The 21168-nt window shown below is 40.6% G+C and overlaps 1 protein-coding gene across 1 annotated transcript; it reads right to left on the minus strand.

Annotated features, from left to right (window-relative positions):
* Positions 1-4835: 4835 nt before the first annotated feature.
* On the minus strand, positions 4836-19731 carry LOC133401209 (FXYD domain-containing ion transport regulator 3-like). Its single transcript, XM_061673905.1, has 8 exons — positions 18833-19731; positions 10062-10118; positions 9615-9647; positions 7545-7568; positions 6317-6391; positions 6132-6168; positions 5987-6030; positions 4836-5506 (listed from the first exon to the last, which is right to left on the minus strand). Exons 2-8 carry the CDS (start codon positions 10093-10095, stop codon positions 5487-5489), a joined length of 267 nt encoding a protein of 88 aa, XP_061529889.1. The 5' UTR covers positions 10096-10118; positions 18833-19731; the 3' UTR covers positions 4836-5486.
* Between the last annotated feature and the right edge of the window lie 1437 nt (positions 19732-21168).

Genomic DNA, 21168 nt, shown 5'->3' on the forward strand with positions numbered 1-21168 from the left:
TCGTCGAGAAAACGGAAGAGAATAGTCGAACTCGACGAACAGGCTGCGGAGAAGGCGCTTTCGTGTTCTGCAATCTCTACATTACAGATTGCGCCACATATCTAATTGAATCATAATACCAATAAGTACAAAAGCGAGCCAGCTGTTGATGAGCGTTGCCCAGCAACCATACTAGCGCCACACACTGGGGAGCGTCATTTAAATGACGATGACATTGATCAAATAGAAACAGAATTCTAACACACCATCGCGCCATCTAGATGACTGCAGTTGTTATAATCGCCACTTTCCGCCATGCAGGATGTTTGGAAGGAAAATGAATGAATGAATGAATTTGGCATGATATGTTGACGTTCCGCCGTCGATCGGCGTTATGTGGTCGGGACACATTACGGACCCTGAGCGGTCGGCGTCGGGCCACCAGTAGCAGTCATCGGAGGCTCGAATCAAAATGTGCAATACGCTGTTTCACCTTCTCGGGGCGCTAGACTTACTCCAGCCTCTGGAGCGCGCCCGAGTCTTGGGCAGAATACGCGGAAAGCCAGATATGAGAGGGAACCGCAGTGTATTTTGTTCACACTCGGCATTACGGTAACAGGTCGCCAACTCGCGGCGAAAGCCACCTTCAAAATAAAAGCTTCCCAATAATACGGACGTCAGTGCTCTTGATTTAAAATATTCATTAAAAAAAAAAAATCCATGAGTTAGCGCAACACCAGTCCAGAGGCCTCATGTACAAAAGGTGCGTACGCACAAAAACGTGGCGTACGCATCAAGAGTGACATGACCGTGGAAATGTGCGGTGCCTCACGCCAACTGCATGGCAGGCGTACGCACGTTTCTGCAGCTTTTGGTGCTTTGGCGACACTTAGAGGTGATGCTGGGAAACTGCTCTCATAAAGCTGCACACCTGAGACACGTGAATAATTAGCACTGATGAACAATTCAACATTTGATTTCAACAATGCAATTGAGGCAAGGACAGAATTCATTTGCGTATTGCATACCACTGATATCGGAGTCGGCTACTCCAACATGTGCGCTCATTTCCACGTTGATTGGAATGTACGAAGGAAATGGGCTTGGATTCATGAGTACGCAGAGTTTCATACATCGGAATATTTTTGTGCGTACGACGTTTTCTGGATTTGAGCGTACGCCGTGTTTTAGGAGGAAATCCATGCAAGTACATGAGGCCCCTGGGGTGGTGTAGTATCCCCCAGAACTGGACCGGTGTTGCGATATCTCATTAAAAAGATTTAACAGATTTTTTTCAGTCAGGGGTAATGACTATGCAGTTATGCAGTAAATATGCAATATTCGGAGACTTTTATTTTGAAAATACAATATCAGATCTTCATCAGACCTCTTTTCGTGGAGTCCTTGGTGGTCTGTCACACAGATCTGAACTTGTCTTGCGATACCAATGGGATTATGTCGGGGTGGCTTTGGCTCAGTGGGTAGAACAGGTTCGAATCCCTGCTACGACTGTCCGCATGTCGAAGTGTCCTTGGGCAAGACACTCAACCCTAATTTGCTCCCAGTGGGCCTGGCAGCACCTTGCATGGCAGCAGTCGGTGTGTGAATTCACACCATGAAACAGGAAACAAACTGGAAATGTGAGTCGAAAGGATTTCACACAATATAGCCAGTCTTGGAATCATATGGAATTCAATATGGATATGAAATATGAAACATGTCAGTCAAGGTGCACCATAAAAGACATGTTTAATTGATTATTATTATTTCGTTAAGAGAGTAATGAGTAGAAAGTGTAGAGAGCCCAGAGATAAATATAAGCCAAATTAACCTGGGCCATATATTTTCAAGACTACTTTAATATGACTTTATTGTTTAATTTAAAAGTAATTGAATAATATTTTTCTCCAACCATTTTAGTCACGTACTGTAGGTGCCCATAATATAATCTCTGCAACTTCAAAAGTATTTTTGGAACAAACAGTTATTGTGTTGTGAGCCAAAGTCATTTAATTAGCCTCTATACGGATCAGTCATTATTAATTAAAAGTGTTTTATGTATCTCGAAGGGGAAGAATTTACAGTCTTGCAGTAATGTCAACCGAAAGACACTTCACTATCTGAGTCACAACAGAGTAATGGGCCGATTTGCCACCCTTTTAAAACAGATTGCATTTCGACACTTCCGCCCACCAAGTAGCTAGCGTGTTAATTTGATTGTGATGACATTGTTAACCCCTCAGAGGGAAATTATTGTCTGTAATTATTTTGTTAATTGAAAATCATGGGCTTGGCTCATGAGCTAAAATATGTGCCGCCAGAAAGTGAATTTCAGTCATTTATATTTGATTTGCTAAACTTGAATTATTGCATTCAAAAACATCATTTGAAAAACACAATTAGAATGTTTATTGTTTAATTTAAAAACTTAATTTGAATAGTATTGAAAATTGAAAATGTGTTAGTTTGGAACTGAAGTCCAATAAACCGGAAAATGAATGTAAGATTATTTTATCCGCAACAAAAATTCAAACGAGAGCTTTTCACATTCAGTCTGATTATTTCAGATGCAGTTCCGAGAAATGCAGTTTCAAATTCGCTGTGACAGACATCTGGGTACATTAGGAACAGCAATCGATCTGAGATACACAGAGCTCCTCTTCGGCTAATCAGCGCGTTTGTTTTTGCGCACGTGACATAGGGCCTCTCCGGAAAGTCAAATTTTCTCACCAGCTACGGTACTTTAAACCCTCCATACTACCTTTCCTTAACCTTTGTGGAATGCATCATATGGTGTGAAATAGATAGAAAGGTGCTTCCTTTTAGGAAAGGACAGTTTATTGTAGGAACATATCACACCGAAGTGACTACGCCCCCCCCCCCCCCCCCCCCAACATAACGTCATCCAGGGATTGAACTCCAACAGCACTGTTTAAAATGACTTTCGTGGGTTTACGTGAATAAACTGTAGCCCAGCCCTTGTCCATTTTTGGGACTTTGATGTTTTTCTAGACAAATCAGTTACAATCAAAGGTTAGAGGGCTCAAATTTGGGCACACAGATTTGAACAAGTTAAAACATATATACACCCCAAACATTTTTTCTGTGTGTGTTTTCCACTCCCCAATGCGTTGGTTCATTCAGTATTTCTAGGAAAAACATTTATCGTATACTGAAAAATATTATTTAGGATCGGCGGTATGGAAAATGGATGGATTAATTATAATGGGAGTCAATCTGTCATTAGAGAGATATGAGTATAGTCAAGGTTTATCTCCTATTTCTAATAAGTTAGAATTGCACCATAGTGTCATTTTAAAGTTTGATTTGTTCAGAACTGTCACTAAATTTAAGCCATCTAATCTTAGATTTTAACTGAAAAGATCAAAGTGCCCAAAATGCCCCCCCAAAATGGGCAAGGGATGCATCAGGGCTGGATATGTGCTGTGTGATGTTTCTGCCCTTAGGTGTCAGTAAAGCCTAGTGCATGGAGCTCAATGGCTGGATGACGTCATGTTGAAAAGAAAAAAAAACAGAAACTGAAAGATCTGTTCCTACAATACACTGTCCTTTCCTATGCTCGAAAGGAAGCACTTTTTTTTTTAAATATCTCTTTCTGACCATATGACCCACAAAGGTTAAAGAAAAGCGGTATAAAGGTTAAAATACTGTCGCTGGTTAGAAGATTTCAAAAACCAAAGCGCTGATTGGCCGAAGAGATCAGTGTTTCGCCGATGGATTGGTATTCCTAAAGTACCCGGATGTATGTCACAGCTAATTTGACATTCAATTTGTCAAACTGAATCTAAAATGATCAAACTGAATGTGAAAACATTTCATCTGAAGTTTCATTGCGGATCAAATACTCTTACATTTACTTTCAAGTTTATTGGACTTCAGTTCCAAAGTAATACATTAAATTTCAAATTACACTATTCAGATTCAGTTTAGAAATGCATCGTTTCAGATTAAACAACACAAATTCAATTCAAATTATGTTTTACAAATTCAGTTTTTTTCATGCAATTATTCAAGTCTAGCAATTCAAATTCAAATATAAATGATTCAAATTCAGTTCCTGGTGGCAAATATTTCAGTCAATATATTTTCAGTCAATACCTTTTTTTTTTTTTTTTTTTTTTTTTTTTTTTTTACATACACTGAAACAATTTCAAACAATGATTTTTCTCATTTTGTGGTTAATGCTGTCAACATACCTCCTGTGTTTGTGTACTGTATTTAAAAAACAAAAATAGACTGAAATAACACTAGTAAGCTAACAGTGACTTTGAACTTTTACTCCGTATCATATTGTTTTAAAATCTGTCCAAAAATGTTACAAAGCAATTTCTCAGTCTCAGTCTTCGTTAGCTGTTTTTTTTAGAAATGTGACGTGCATGTGGCGCTTTCTGTAACACCACCCTTATACTTGCCAGATTTGCCATGGGTAAAAACACCTCCCCATAGTCTATTCCCTTTGTCTGTCTGTAACCCTTTGCCACAAACTGTGCTTTGTACTTGTATCTCCCATCTACACCCCTTTTGATAGCGTAGACCCACGTATCCCCTACGTGATTAAACTCAGTGTTTATAAATGTGTATTTAATATCAGCGTTTGGTCCAATATACTAATTTAGTGCTTTCAATACAATCAAATGTGCAACTGTCCCGAGAACTGTATGTTGTTTTGCTGCCATCTATAGGTCAGGTGCATTTACAACATAGGCAGGTGCAAGCGTACTGTAGTTACTCTACAGAGAAGTCAATTGTGTTCATAACGGCAACATCAGAACGGTATACCGCCACTGTTGCTGCCTTGACTCAGTCGAAGCCTTTAAACGCACAAATGAAACTGCTTCTCATAGTTATCATTTCAGCAATTCTTTAATTGAAAGATGGCAGAGACTGCTTCTGAATGGTGACATCCACCGCATTGCTCAAAGAAGCTAAATAGGAACATTAAAAGATTATCATCAATTATTAACACAACACTTAACATATCGTAACTCATGGATGATTATTACTATGTGTATTTGATGTATTTGACATGGATACATGTAACATGCGTTAGGCTGCCTGCAGTAACTAATGTCTAGCTTTACATTTTATTTACGCACACACAATACAGAGTATTGGGATACAGTGGCACAACGTATATATGGAACTGTTTTGGTACTTGGTTTGTGTAACAGGTCACTTTCACTTTAATCAATTCAAGCTTTGAATGCAAACTCATGGATAATTATGACAATGTAAAAAAGTTCAATTGAATGATATGAAAGCGTTATGAAGTGTGTGTGTGTGTGTGTACAAGAGTTTTCAAATGCAAGTGTGTGTTTGTGAGTGCATGAAAGATCAGTTGTCAGTCAAAAATGAGTCACAAGAAGCCCACACCTTACAATTTTCTGTTGGTTTCCTAAACAATGAAAATCTCCAAGTAGAGGTACTTGGGCCTCAAACGTTGCCGCTTCTGCAATATCTGACTTGGGGAAGTTTCTTGTCAACTTCTAGCAATCACAGGCACGACCTGCAGACAGATGGTATGACATTTGGCGTTTACAGCACCAAAGGGGTGACCAACTAAACATTTGTTTCATTTTCTCTTCCTGTCAATGCAATATTTGTTCTACTTTGACCTTTCCCCTTACACAATAACTGGTTGTCTCACACCACTGTTCCCTTCCCTGCGAGACACCACCTGTTGAACAGTGTGGACCAAGGCCATCGCTGGCCAACATTAAGCTGCTCTCCACATTGTATCAGCGCATGTGGCATAAAGGCCATTCATAGTCAAACACGTGGCCAGAGTAAATATAACTTTAGACTTTGGCAGGCTTGAAAATGGGTGATAAAATTGTCAATATTTTAGCAGGAATGGAGAGGTCTATTTTACTACACATACAGTAGGTATATCGTCTAAGAATTCAAGTGTGATATTAGGCGTAGTTATATATAATTTTGGGTGGCAGGCATTTGACGTGTCTGCTAGCGGACTAGTATACACTACCTTGGTCAGTGAGCATTGCCTGAGTGTTGCTTCCTGCCCTCCTCCTGCAGAGAGATGAGCACAGAGTGAGACAAGACATAGCACATTGTTACTGACATATATTTTCAACTGCAATTGTATAAACATGTTTAAGTGCAAGTGTCACCTTTTGTCCTGCTTGAACTTGCACCTGCAGTGGCCACCTGCGCCAAGAGAAAAGTGTACGTTTTATTTGGTACATCAGGTTTTATTGATTTATTTTTTATTTTTTTTAAAAACATTATGACTGTTGTCTATACATTTGTGTACACAAAAGCGTCTGGGTGTATGTGTGTGTGTTATGCATCTTACTGAACAGGATGGTAATGCCAATGAGACAAAGGACAGCTGCAAGAATCAGACCCCCAACACGCAGTCTGTGGTAGTCTGTGCAGATCAGGATTTCCATATGGTGATACAGAAGCAAACTCAAAAATATTGCTTAAGTAATAATCATCAATAACTTCCTGAAGGCCGGCACGGTGAACGACTGGTTAGCACATCTGCCTCACAGTTCTGGGGACCGGGGTTCAAATCTCAGCCCCGCCTGTGTGGAGTTTGCATGTTCTCCGGGCACTCCGGTTTCCTCCCACATCCCAAAAACATGCGCGGTAGGTCGATTAGAGACTCTAAATTTCCCGTAGGTGTGAATGTGAGTGTGAATGGTTGTTTGTTTCTATGTGCCCTGCGATTGGCTGGCGACCGGTTCAGGGTGTACCCCGCCTCCCGCCTGAAGACAGCTGGGATGGGCTCCTCCACCAGCCCGCGACCCGAGTGAAGATAAGCGACTTCAGATTCGTCTAAGAGTTGTTTACTAATCTAGTTTAATGGGTACTTTTTTTTTATTTTTTTTTAAACTAGCTACACTTTAAAAATCCCAACAACCATCCATTTTCTATACGTTTAATCCTGTTCAGGGTCATGGGGAGCTGGAGTTGATCCCAGCTGACTACAGGCGAAAGGCAGACTACACCCTGGACTGGTCACCAGTCAGTTTCATGCCACAAATAAAGACGGACAACCCTTCACAATCACACCGTCAGAGTGTGAACTAAAACCCCAAACTGAAGTCAGGCGAATGCACCACTACACCATTGTGACCTAAATCCCAAAACTGAGGATAGAAACAAATGTTCCACAAATAACCCAACTAGTTTTTTCCGTCTTGAGGAAAATTCTCAACTTACATGCATTAATGAAGGTGCTTCTTGATTTTAGACTTTGATAATTATACTCTAGTATTCTCTATACGAAGAATTCTAAAAAAAAAAGTGTTTAATTTTCATGGCTTCCTTGACTTGCATCAACCCTTTTCATGGTCAATTCCTGCATGTTCCAGTGAGCAGCTGCCAAGTGCAATTCAAAGCTGAAAGTCTGACCATCATGATAGCCTAATGTCAAATCCATTCTTGTGGTGCACAGAGACACGATGGCTCTGATATTCTTGTCTTCAAGTCTCAAGCCCAATAATAGAGATGATCCACACCATTAGGTTATAAATATTGATTTTGATTGTATTTTGTAGATCAAGAGGATTTACCAAAGGTAAATGGGTCATCTTCAGCTGTAGAGACAGAAACAAAGTTGGTATGAGTATCAGGTACATGACGTATAAGAGGTGTGTCACTAAAGCTCCAGGACTGGTGTCACAAAATATTTATTTCAAGTCCAAACTAAAAACTACAAGTTTTTCCCTTCAATGAGTGCCAGAGGATCAACCAGCAGGTCTACAGTGGTATTGACTTCGTTCAGTGCGCAATAAGAGGCGAGAGTTTTGGCAGGCTACTTATGGCTGCTTTACCATGACAACGAGCCTTTTCACAATGCCCTGAGAATGCGACCGTTCCTGGTCGAGAAGATCATTGCCTTGCTGGAGTCACCTCCCTACTCACCCGACCTGACTCCACGTGATTTTTTTCCCCTCCCGTTTCCCAAGCTCAAGGGGGTCAACAAGCGGAGTCATTTTAAAGAAGTCCATGAAGACTGAGAACATTTGTTAGAATCTAGGGGGATTACTTCTAAGGAGAAAACTTGGAGTTTGTATTTCAAATACCGTATTTTCACAATCATAAGGCGCACTTAAAAGTCTTACATTTTCTCCAAAATGGACGGGGGCGCCTTATAATGCGGCACGCCTTATGTGTGCACCGAGTTCCAACATCTATAAATGTTGTGTGATGAGCGCTCCGCTTGACTTTTTTTTTTTTGACCGCTTGACTGACTGGGAGCTTATCCTGCCGACATGCTGCTTATATAGAGGAAAGGCGGACGTGGCTGAGGACAGCATTCGGACGTAAAGGGGGAAGGGTGCGTGAAGGAGGACGCTAAAGCCGCGCCTCCAGTAGGTATATAGTGCCGGGGTGTGCATTGTGCAAAACAACATCTGTTTGGCTAAGTACCCCCGAAAATGGCAGCTACAAAGAGACACGCTTACGAAGCACAGTTTAAACTGGAAGCTATCAGTTACACGGAAGAACATGGGAATCGAGCAGCCGCGAGAGAATTCAAGATCAACGAATTCATGGTTCGCAAGTGGAGGAAGCAGAAATACAAGCTTCGCCAAGTCAAGAAGACGAAGCTGAGTTTCGGCGGAAACAAGGCGAGGTGGGTCCGAGTTGGAAGACCATCTCGAGCAATGGATTAATGAGCAAAGAACAGCCGGGAGAAGCGTCTCAAGTCACCATTCGACTGAGTGCAATAACTCGGAGCTTGCCATCATTCCAGGAGGCTTGACGAACCGCTGGACATCCGTGTAATCGGGGCGTTCAAAGTGAAGTGAGCGGCGTGGGAGCCATGGATGACAGCTGGCGAACACAGCTTTAATAAGACTAGGAGGCAGCGCCGGGCGAGTTACGCCACAATTTGTGAGTGGATTGTGGATACTTGGGCTAACGTGTCTGCTTGCACTGTTGTTGGAGCTTTCGTAAAAGCCGGCATCATTTCTGAGGAGCCGCACGGCAACGAGACTGACTCCGACGGGTACGAGAGGGAACCTGCCGTGTTTGATGGAGAACTTGCCCAGCTGTTCATTTCGGATACAGAACATGAGGACTTTGATGGATTTGTGGATGAGTATTGATCACAAAATTACATGAGTACATTGTTAAATACTTAAATAAAGTACACCCAAACTCGGTTTTGCTCCCGCTTCCCTTTTAAAAACATTGTTTTAGCGTGCATGCATGCTACCGTATGTTTTAAGCTAGCGTATGTTTTACCATGCCTGCACCCAATAATGCGGGGCGCCTTATATATGTGTTAAATACAGAGATAGACGCCGTAACTGAGACTGCGCCTTTTAATACGGTGCGCCTTATGGTCGGGAAAATACGGTATATGTTCTGTGACACTAGCCCTGGAACCTTTCTGACACACATCTAACCATTCAAATATCTAGCAGAACCATGAAAGTCAACAGTTCAATGTGAGATGAGCATACACTATGGCCTAGTTTGATTCCCTCACTAATGATTGACCACCGCTGTGTCAAGACATTGCAATGTGCATTTTGTGCATATGTAGAACAGAATATAGAGGTCACTTTACTTAAACCTTCACATAAAGTGGATTTTTTTGGGGCAAAAATCTATCATGAGTCAGACGTTCTTACACTTCTGTTCTTCAGCAAACACCAGGGAGATACCTGCAAGAGATGGGAGAAACACATATTCGCATGATGAGACAAATATAGAAGTATATGTATTTTTATATCAGAAGACTGTTTATAGCAAAAACACAAAATGTAAGAGTTGATAAAATATCACACAAATTCCATAATGTCAAATAAGTACAATGCCCTTCAGACAAAGCAAACATTATCACACAGTTTATCTCACTTGTAGTAAGTAAAACATTTTGTCAAGTAACCGTGGCGTCATTTGCATAATACTGCACACATAAAAACTCCCACTACCCTCAGAATACTACATTTCTTTTCCTGTGAGCATGCTATTTAATATTTGTGCTTCTATTTCTTCCAGATTATTCACTTATAATTATTCTGACTATATTGTTCTGGCAAATCTTGGATTACAGAAGTGTAATTACTTTGACTCACTTGTCATGAACATCAAAGCACAGATCTTTGACATCTTCACGCTTGTTGAGGTTTTACCTGCAAGACAAATGCAGATATTGATTTTAAACCCAATTTTAGCAACAATATGTAACACATGGACGACTGACTGCGACAGTTGTCTGTCGCTCTGTGTGATCAATGCAATGTGTGAAGAACAGATGCCTTCGTCCTATGTGGATTGCTCTTTCCTGAGGATGCTAGTGTTGTTTTTAATTTTGGACTATTCCCTCGGAAGGTTTTACTCTTATTTTGTTCTCTCATGTCTCATTAGCCAATCAGCTCCCAGTCTGCTGTTGCGTTCTCAACAGCTGTGTCTCATTGCTTTGTTTGAGGCTACACTATTTGGTGAAGGCTTGGTAGATCTTTGGTGTTGTCCGTTCTGTTGTGTGGATGCTGTGGATTCTGAACCCGGCTGCCTAATTCCTTGCTCTCGTGTGAAAATACTCATTTACTTGTCATATGTTTGGTGCAGCCTACTTCATTATTACCATTAAGACAATTAAAACTTGATTTGGAGCTGCTGCATATCTGCTGGTCAAATGAACAAGTGCCCAGTTGTGTTTTTCTGTGGAAAATGATATTATCTCTCCAGTAACCATGGTACCAATAACCATGTTTGCCAATATTTGTGCCCTGCCAGAAACGTGATTACGTTGAAAGGGATAGTCATTTATATATTCTCTTAAAAACCAATCAAACGTTCAAATGTGTGTGACTCTCTCTCCCAGGCAAGTCATTTGTACAACTATGGAGAAGCACAATATGAGACAAAAGCAGAAATATGATCTGTTGTTAATGGAACAAAATAAATCCAGGGTAATGCATGACATTGAAGCCATGTCTTGTTTTTTTGTCTTTTTTTTTTTTTGTTTGTTTTAACTGAGGGTTTATTACATTGAATGCATGTCCCCAAGGACATATCGAGATCTGCTGCTGCCATCCAAATATTTCTTTTTACAAATTAGCTTTCCTGGCTGACAGACAAATCCATGACAACATTGTTAAACTGCACTAAACCTTCAAAGGTTATTCTTGTCTGTATTTTAATCCTATTTTCTAATGTCTTCATCATGAATGTACAACCCCAATTCCAATGAAGTTGGGACGTTGTGTTAAACATAAATAGAAACAGAATACAATGATTTGCAAATCATGTTCAACCTATATTTAATCGAATACACTACAAAGACGAGACAAATTCTAAGTTAATGATTATTTGCTAAAAACAATCAAGTTTATCAGTTTGAACATTAAACATCTTGTCTTTGTAGTGTATTCAATTAAACATAGGTTGAACATGATTTGCAAATCATTGTATTCTGTTTTTATTTATGTTTGACACAACGTCCCAACTTCATTGGAACTGGGGTTGTATGTATGGATGTGAGCTTTTACGCCATTATTACCACACAAGTCTTTTTAAACTGCAATTCGATCCCACAGCGTTTCTGAGTCGCTCCGTGTCTACGCAACGATGACAACACAGCAGAATGGAACACAAACACCTTCTGCATCACTGCAGAGGTTTTCCACGACTGCACTTTTCCACTCACGGCTCTCTTAACTAAAGAGCAAACACACCTGTGCCTGTCTCCTTGCAGCGTTTACATATGTTCATATTTTAATCGCTATGATAACGTCTGTAAACATGCACTCACTTTTAGTTCGGTCTGTAGTATTCTATGGGCACATACTGTATATTAATTGAAGATGTAAGTCACTATTGTGAACACGTAATGTTTATGATGACTATGTGAAAATATAAGTACATACAAAGCTTAGCTCTGGGTGGAAATAAAGGTATATGGAGAAAAAAAAAAAAGGGGCTCTGCAGCTGGTATTTGAAGCCTGGCAGGAAAAAGGAAGAGAAGAGCAGGGCAAGTGCTTCTCTCCTGGTGCCTCTCCACAGCAACCCACGGCGAGGCAACGGGAATGTCCAGGGTGGGAAACAAGCCAACAACCACAAGAGGACTGTTTACCTCTGGAGAGAGAGTGCACGCATAGAGGATCGTGATGAGGAGGAGACAGATTGTTGAGACTGAAACAGGAGAGGGAAGGGCAGGGAGAGAAGAGAACACCCAGGGGGGCAAACTGAAGGTGGTAGAACGAAAAGGGTGAGCGGGTGTGAGACAGGAGGTAGGAGGACAAAGAGAGTGCATAGGGTGAGCGGGCTAGAAGTGATGGCGCCTTGCTCCTCTTGTCTGAAGATCAAATGATGCAATCAAACGAATGTTAGTTCAAGGTGGAGGCTGTAGGACGCGAGAGTTCAAATTGTACATTTGAATACACCGGAACTTCAGAGGTCGAGCCCGGCCAGTTCCAAGACTTCAGATTTGTTCTGATTTTGAAGAAAAACAATTCAAATTAGAACTAATCTGCTTCAGGATCAAACTGTCACCGTGAGGAAGTATTTGTGTTACTTTACAAATTATGAGGAACACAACTGTCATACACGCGTCAAAATAATTTACCAGCTGTTAAGATTAAGACAGTGAAGTAACAAAAGACTTTTTTTTAACTTAAATGACGAGGACATAATTACAAACTGTACTACCGTAGGGCCATTGAAATGTAGATGTCCCACCGAAAGGGACGTGTGCAGTCTACAGCAGTTTGATTAGAGATGCCATGATATGGATCATCTTTACATTGCAAGAAGGCCCCAAATGGTGCTAAAATCAATAAAAAAAGCCATTCATATGTGGGGGTGAAGTTAGTATTCGTAGTATTTATAAGTTTAGAAATGTGCGTGTATCATCTTAAGTGCATTGTAGAAAAACAAACAAATAAAATAAACGGAATTTCTCCCAAAAAGAAATAATAAAAATACAATACAAAAATATTTCATAGGGCCCTGTATAATGTATCCAAACAGCCATATTTGACATCAGTTTGTCCTCGCCTGGGCCCAAACTGCCCGTGGAGACACTTCTCCTACTGGGCCCGTTGAAAAAAAGACTTTTCTGTTCAAGCTCTCCAATGCTGCTCTGCCTGTCTCCAACTGCGCCTTTTTGTTCTTTTTCCGTTTTCAGTCTCTTTTGTTTGTTGTCTCTGTATTCATTCAACCCTTTATCTACAGTCCGCCACCCATGGCTAATGCTCAAACTATAACAGCACTTAACTATACCTCAACCTTAAACCAAGGTTGTCTTCTTCTTGTAATAAGCAGCCACATAACCAAAGAGGAAGAAAAAGTGAAGAAACAGAATTTTGGATGTCATCCATTGTTGCTCTGTTTACTTTTCTTGAGTGAATTCATTGATGAGTTACACTATGTCGAGCTACAATGATGTCACTGTTTAAGTAAGGCAGCTACTGCCATTGGCCTGACACACCTCGCAATGGAAACACAAACCGGATTAGAGTTTACCATTTCAAATGTGCTGTGGCGTGCTGAACTGAAAAGTAATGGGTTGACTGATGACATGTCGAGTGCGCTAACTAGCAAGGTGAGCCGCTAACCCACCAGCTAACGCTACTCTTAAGGGTTTCGAGGAGCGAGTTTTGTCTCACGTACTCTTGCACAGCGGCGGGTTGGTATCTGTGCTCCAAGAGAGTGTTTGTGAGTTTTTGTGTGACATCGAACGCTCTACAGATTGGAGGATACACGAACATTGTAATACCAACGAATGTAAAGGCAGCAATGCTACTACTTTGAGGTAGCCTGTTTGCATCTCCCGCAAATACTAATTTTTACAGCACTGCTACAGGCGCATGGACGTAAACAACGTTTTATATTACACTACTTTACAATGTACACAACAGCAGTGTACATTCCTTGACACCTGGTTGTACTACCAGATTTTTTGAATGGTATATTTCCACTGGAGAGTCGTCTTTTTATTGTATTTTTATTCGTCTTTATTAAAACTCATTTGATTGTTTTCGATTTAAAATAATCCATCCATTTTCCATACCGCTTATCCTCACTAGGATCTTGGGTGTGCTGGAGCCTATCTCAGCTATCTCTGGGCGAGAGGCGGGGTACACCCTGAACTGGTCACCAGCCAATTGCTGGGCACATTCAATATAAACAAACAACCATTCACACCTACGGACAATTTAGAGTCTTAAATTAACCGACCATGCATGTTTTTGGGATGTGGGAAGAAACCGGAGTGCCCGGAGAAAACCCACACAGGCACGGGGAGAACATGCAAACTCCACACAGGCGGGGCCGGGGATTGAACCCCAGTCCTCAGAACTGTGAGGCAGATGTGCTAACCAGTCATTCACCGTGCCGCCCTATAGAATTATCGCTTTAAGGTTTGCGGTACGTCAGTCAGTATAGATAAATGCGGAGAAAAGGCCTTTCATTTCAATATATTTACTCCCATTGGACCAAGTTAACATCACACACATTCATTTACACACGTACTATACAAGAACACAGTAAGTGTTGATCGACTGCTGGAAATAAATTGCCCACAACTGACATATCTCTTCCAAATGTTTATGATTCCTCGACGTTGTGTGTGCGGGATGTGGTGATTTATGGAATGTGTTGTGCACAATGTCTGAGTCACATTGTCGTTTCTATTTTTTCATCATTACACCCACCCACGTGAACACTGGACCGGTATGTGAGTGTGTGTGTGTGTTCCTGTAGTGCACTACAAAGACAGCTCTTGTCCTGTGACATGTTTTATTCCCAAATTAGAAGCATTGGATTCCAGCTTTTGACACAAGCCTGAGAAACAGATGTACTTACTAAGCTAAATGACATACATTATACAACAATATAGCAAAGATACAATTACATAAAGAAGAGAAAAGTGTAATCCTGAGGGAATGATTGAGTGAGGCAAGGAGAAAAAGGGAGGGAGCAGTTGTGAAAGGAAGGAGGGATGCAGTGTCATAGGAAAGAGGGACTGAGGAAAAAAGGGAGTGGAGCATACTGAGGTAGTGAGTCACACTCAGGAGTGCTAGCACTGAGTCTTGATGCTCACCACCATACAACGACAGCCATCACAACTTCTCCTCAGTATAAAGTTGTAATTTTCGGAGATAAAAGTCAAAGTTAACAGAATTAACGTGTGAAGAGCCAAAACAGAAAAAAACACCCAGAAGAATGTTCCGTGATTAAAGTAATATAACAAGACTCAAGTCAACAGGTGAAAGTCAACAAAAAATGGAGCAACTGTCATTCTCGACACATAATAAAGTCAATGGAATAATCTTTAAATGATTGACCAAACCAAATAAATGGACATTTCAGTCTAGTTCTTTCTCCAAGAGACAAATGTTACAATCACACTGTTATACTCACGATGATGGTGTCAAAGATAGGATTTCCTTATTTGTAAAACTTTGACAACTTGACAAGATCACCAACAATTCTCATTTTAATGTATGAGTATTTGTTTATGCTTAATTCTCAAAATGTTTCATCAAACGTTTTGTGTGGAAAAAATAAATCTTCACATGTATAGAGCAACGTATTTATGGGGAATGTCATGGATGCATCGCTCAAAATGAGTCAATTCTAGTATGAAACGTTTCTAAATTCAGTGACGTTGATGTTGGGAAAAGTGATTCGGGGCAAGATGCCCCTCCCCATGAGGATGTCCTCTCCTGACCGCTCTTTCCTAAGCACTACTTTTCTTTCTGTCTGCAGTCATGCAAGGACAGAAGAGGGGCGAGTCTGTCTCATCTGGGAAAGGAAAGATAAAGCTGTCTGTCACTGCTTTCTCCCCTCTCCACCTCCCTCTTCTGTGGTCACTTGAAAAGAGATGTGGTGCATTTAAATCTAAGCAACCCAAAAGAGCTTCTCCACTTTTTCACTTGTGAGACTTAGATGTTTGCAGTTTCTCCTTGAATGTGATCGTCACTGAGAAGTACAAAGACTAACACGTGTTCCATACTGCTAGAGTAAAACAATACTGATAGATACTGTAAGCATTCATCCATCAGTCCATACATTTTCTACTGTCTATCCTGTTCAAGGTCACAGATGATCTGGAGCCAATCACAGCTGACTTTGGGCAAGAGGCGGGGGTGCATCCAGGACTGGCTGCCCGCCAATCACATGGTACATAACAAACAAACCACACCTATGGTCAATTGCGTATTTATTAACCTACCATGTATGTTTCTGGAATGTGTGAGGAAGACAGAACATGCAAACTTCACAGAGAAAGATTCAAACGCAGAACCTCTGACTGTGAGGCAGGCGAGCTGACCACATTCTCAATCATACTGTTATAAGCATAAGCATTTTGTTTCATGAAATAAAATTACAAATACCGACATACAGTAGAGCTATTGAAAACACTCGCAGGCTTGTCACGATAATTACAATATCGACATATATATAAATATAAAATATAATGTTTTTTTTCTGGAGTCAATAAATTGCCATTGTTGTGGTGAGCCGACCGGTAACTTTCCGGTGATGGCTCCGTCCAATACTTCCCACTCCACACCCTTTCCCCAGACGCAGCGCGGAGTTTCACACAACAGAGACCATTAAGGGAAAGCTACCCGTTTGTTGTCGCGAGCTAACAAGCTAGCCTGCGAGCTAACGAGCTAGCGATTTGAGGTAAAAGTTGAGTTTTTAAACTACATTTAAATCGCAACAGCCGTGTGACATGCGCACTTCTTCGTAAATGTCTTCTATTCAGCACAGTAGTTGGGATTGTTTTTATACGTTTATTTAAAAAAAACAAAAAAACCAAAAACGTGATGAAAACAACGTATAATTAGTTAAAAAACAAGATCTCCGTCGCATACGAGCTCCGTCGGGAGCAGCCATATTTACACCGTGGGTAAACGATGACGTCACCACGCATTTACGTCGAGACGGAGCATGCGCAGACAGAGCCTTCCTACTACGGATGGCGAAAATTTACTTCTGAACAGTTTGTTAAAAGGCATAGTCCAACCCTGTGAAACGGAATGAAATTCCATTCAGATTCGGCCTGTTTATTCCGATTGAGGTTTTATTTGAAGCATTTTCACTCGGTTTGGGTTTCTAAACCGATTATAATCGAATTTAGAATGTAAACCAGGCTAGTCTTGCAGCTCTTTATTATTTATTTCAGACCCAGGGAGATCCATATCACAGAGGAAAGTAAAACAATGTAATAGACAAACAAGAAAGGAAATAATAATAATAATAACAACAATACTGATTTAAAAGCAAGAAAATTAAATAAATGATCAAAAATATTAAGGGCGGGCCTTATTTTTCATTATTACAGAGGCATTTAAAAAACAACAATATTATGATTTATGGTAATAGTTTTTGAGAAAATATATAATCTTAACAATTGTTACCTTGACAGGCCTACACACTCGTAACGATGTGGAACAATACAGAACTGGTTGGGCCAACAATATGGAACAAATACAAGTAAAGAGCAACATTTAGCTTGACTTTCTCCAACCTGTAGTTAAAAAAAAAAAAAAAAAAACAGCAAGGAATTTTGGGACGCAACAGAAAGCACTTTATTGCTTTGCGCTGCCTACAATGCAGAGACACCAGTGTGAACCTAATGGTTTAGCCAGCCAATCGACTGTACTTCGTATGTCCACATGGGTTGACTTTCCTTTTAAACGCATGCGCTTGTATAGAGTCTGTGTATGGCGACCTCAAGTGGACAAATAATAACTGCACCGCTTTTAAAAAAAAATCACATTATTGAATTGCATATTTGAAACGTTTAACTTTAATTTATATAAATATGCAGTAAATAATTTGGTCTCATCTCTTTCAGGTGTTTTCTGGAACATAACCTCCGCATTAAACGAGGGAATAGCACTGTATTCTGTTTCAGGAAACGAATTTCCCACGGTTATTATTTTATTTTTCTTCCCTTCAACTTTCATTGACAGTTGCAAAGAGCTGCATGCATGGACACTTAATCAAGAAATAATGCACATGTAACATATAATCCATGTAGTTATGTGTGACTGAAGTAATATATGACGTTAGAGTCCCTCTGTTTTCCTCTTCTATTAAATTATTGAGCTCAAGATTGTAAATCTGCAGCACATATTTCATGGTGCATTAATATCAGCAATATATTCCCCAGTGTTCTGAACTGTCCGATTAGAACGAGTTGCTCAAATCATTCATGAAAACTCCGCCATGAGCGTGAGGAAATTACGTTTCCAATGATCCCATGTGATAATGAAGAGCATTAATCGCATTAATAACTTGGGGTTGAGTAATATCTCAAGAACGCATATTCATGTGAAGGACACACATTTACTGCCACAGTAGCTCGTAGCTAAATGTTATCAGCACGACTTTTATCAGGTGGCCTTTTCACACGCGCACAATTTCAGAATCGAGCGGTTATGCCTGTTCGATGTGATAACAATTGTGCAGTTTAAAGTTTGTTGTGTCACAATAAAAGAAGAAGACATGAAGATGCGAAGAGAGGCCCAGACAAAGTCATTCCCTTGTTTTGAGTCCCATTTCAGTCGACTTTACTGTGCATACACACATGCCACTGTTGGTGGTTTGCGCATCGCGTGAGACGGTTTATTCTAAATGATTTCAAATGTAATTTTTTTTTTTTTTGGAAACATGTCGCGTGAGCACGAGGCAGAGCGTGTTGTAACGATAGACAAAAGGTGCCTTTGCTCCATTCAAGTGTGCCCCGCGGAGTTTAAAGATGCTCACAAGATGGAGCTTCATCAGCACATTTCATGAAGTGCAGTGAAGGAGGAGACAAAGCTCGCTTAAAAACAACAACAACAACAACAACAACAACAACTCCTCTTGTGTCTCTTCAACTTACCCTTGACGCTTAGCGCTGGACTCGGAAAAAACGGAAACAGTTTGACGATGGAATATCATGCGATTTAAGCGCCGTGGCTTCTTGTCCGCTCAGTCGGTCAACTCCCTTCTCCACAGGTTGGAAGGCGTTGGAGCAAAGGGAAGTTCGAGAGCGTCGTCCCCCGATCCCAGGTCAGTTTCAGCTGTTGCATGAGCGGCTGAGGCAGAGCCGACGAGGGGCGTGCGGGCTGATCCTGGGTCAGGTGCACGAGTCCGGAGGGGGCGTGTCGCTTTAATGTTTGCTTAACGAGAGCGAACATGTCAAGTTCTCTCCCTCGGACGAGTCACTCCAGTAACGTCGATCCGTTCGCATTAGTTACATTTTTCTACGATTGTATTATGTCTTATGTTATGTTATCCTATACTACGTAGCACTAAAATGATTGAATAGTGACTGTAAGAGTCTACAAATAAAGTGTGTACTTTTGAAAGCAAATTTGATCCGATGTCACTCAATACACCGTTGTTGTTTCGAACACCCATTGCTCTGATTGAAACGTTTGACCACATCTACCCTGTACAAACATGCAGGAGGTGAGATTGGCAAAACACCAAGCCCCTAAAAGTAGCAAATTCTTCCAATATGGTATCACACGGAACAACAGTCATTACACAACATGTTGACATTCTGCATGTCTTTGCACACTTACAACAATTCAGGGATCATTTATTATTCAGATCTTGCACCTTAAGACAAACAACACATCAGACTTCTTTACCAATTCTCCCCCCGACCCTGAAATGTGCAGATCTACCCAAGATGGCGCGTTTCCTCCAAATGTCCACCCACCCTTTATCTCCACTCCACCCATGTCCTGCCTGCTCGAGCTTCTCCCACAAGGAAACCGGTTTGTCAGGTTCCATATCAGATTTCACTGTCATCGTCTTTGCTGCAATGGGGAGCAAGAGAGGAGGGAGGGCAGCAGTTAGAGTGACGGCTTAGGAAGAAGACAGACAAACGGGTCCCAGGAGGAGGATGTTTGCACATTGACTGTATTGTAAGCGGTTAAAAAGGAAGAAAAGACATCTTACTTGGAGCGTCTGGAGCACTTGTTGTCTGCGAAGGAAAGCTACGGTTACTTTGGTCAAAGGAAGTCAATGATTATTGTGCTAATAATGCGACAGTCACAGTAAGGTTACAAAAAAAAAACAAAAAAAAACACATCTGCAGAAGAGACAAGCTTTCACACAAATGCATTTATGTGTCTAAATGCTCATAAGTCAGCTTTTTTATTTATTTAAAGGGGATAGTAGCGCGGTCATACACTGTAGTTAGATTCGAACCTAACCAAAGAGCAAAGTGTTTGTTCCAGATGGGTTCCCTGTTAGTGATCCAAGGTGATATTAAAAAGCACTAATGTGTCAATAATGCTACTTTTACTACTCCATAATCGTTCATTCAAGCTAAACGTTTCAACACATTTCAGTGGTTAAATGATAGTTTGACTTTGGCACTTACACAGTAAAATACCAACTCCTCCGATGACTAAAAGGCCGGCACAAATCAGGCCTGCAATTCGCAGCCTTTCATAGTCTGTCAAAACAACAACAACAACAACCATTTTTCAGGTTCTCATTTCAGTTCCAAATTGTTCTATTTTACAAAACACATGTTGTTTAATCAATGATCCATACTTTGTAACGTGTACAGCATTTCAATTCCAATAATTACATTGACTTGTGATTACGTTATGTACAACAACATATACCTTTACCCCCACCCCTGAGCATAAACATGCTCATTATAGAAGTAATTCTATATACACGGTGAGACCTTTAAACAGATGAAACTGAGGATGTGTACTTACTATAAACAAATGCACCTATAGAGCAAACACAAGAACATGGAGAGACAGAACAGTTACTACCAAAATGTTAGTCTGACACTTGTTCCCATAAAGGGTCTCAATATAGAAGGCTAGCAAAATTAGATAGATTAAATAGATATGAAATGAAATATAAATTTCCATATGTCATCGTCATTTACACGCAATATTGGCCTTTAACCCTCCTGTTTAGTTTGTTTCTTTGGATCACTCAAAATATTAATGGGTCGATGTGAGCTGCCGCATGTTTAGACATTAAAAAGAAAATATCTTCTTGGATTTTTTTTTTTACTGTAAAATGAGTCAATATGAGCATGATTCAGTACCACAGGAGGGTTAAGTTTCTCCACAAACCAGTTTGTCCACAGAACCAGCCTCAGAGACAAACCAAGGCAGGGGCAGAGTTTTTTTCCTCACTTGCTTCAGTTTCATTGAAGAGAGTGAAGAGCACTAGAAAAAAAAAAACAAAAAA

The sequence above is a fragment of the Phycodurus eques genome, chromosome 4, assembly GCF_024500275.1.
Source record: "Phycodurus eques isolate BA_2022a chromosome 4, UOR_Pequ_1.1, whole genome shotgun sequence".
Lineage (NCBI taxonomy): Eukaryota > Metazoa > Chordata > Actinopteri > Syngnathiformes > Syngnathidae > Phycodurus > Phycodurus eques.

What these genes read in the sequence shown, in the direction of transcription:
- LOC133401209 (XM_061673905.1), bottom strand. Translation starts at nt 10,095, where the DNA reads ATGTCAAAGATCTGTGCTTTGATGTTCATGACAA. An exon ending in AAGTTCAAGCAGGACAAAAG is followed by an intron (nt 6,031 to 6,131) that starts GTGACACTTGCA and finishes ATCTCTCTGCAG; the next exon opens with GAGGAGGGCAGGAAGCAACA. An exon ending in GGCAATGCTCACTGACCAAG is followed by an intron (nt 5,507 to 5,986) that starts GTAGTGTATACT and finishes ATCTGTCTGCAG; the next exon opens with GTCGTGCCTGTGATTGCTAG.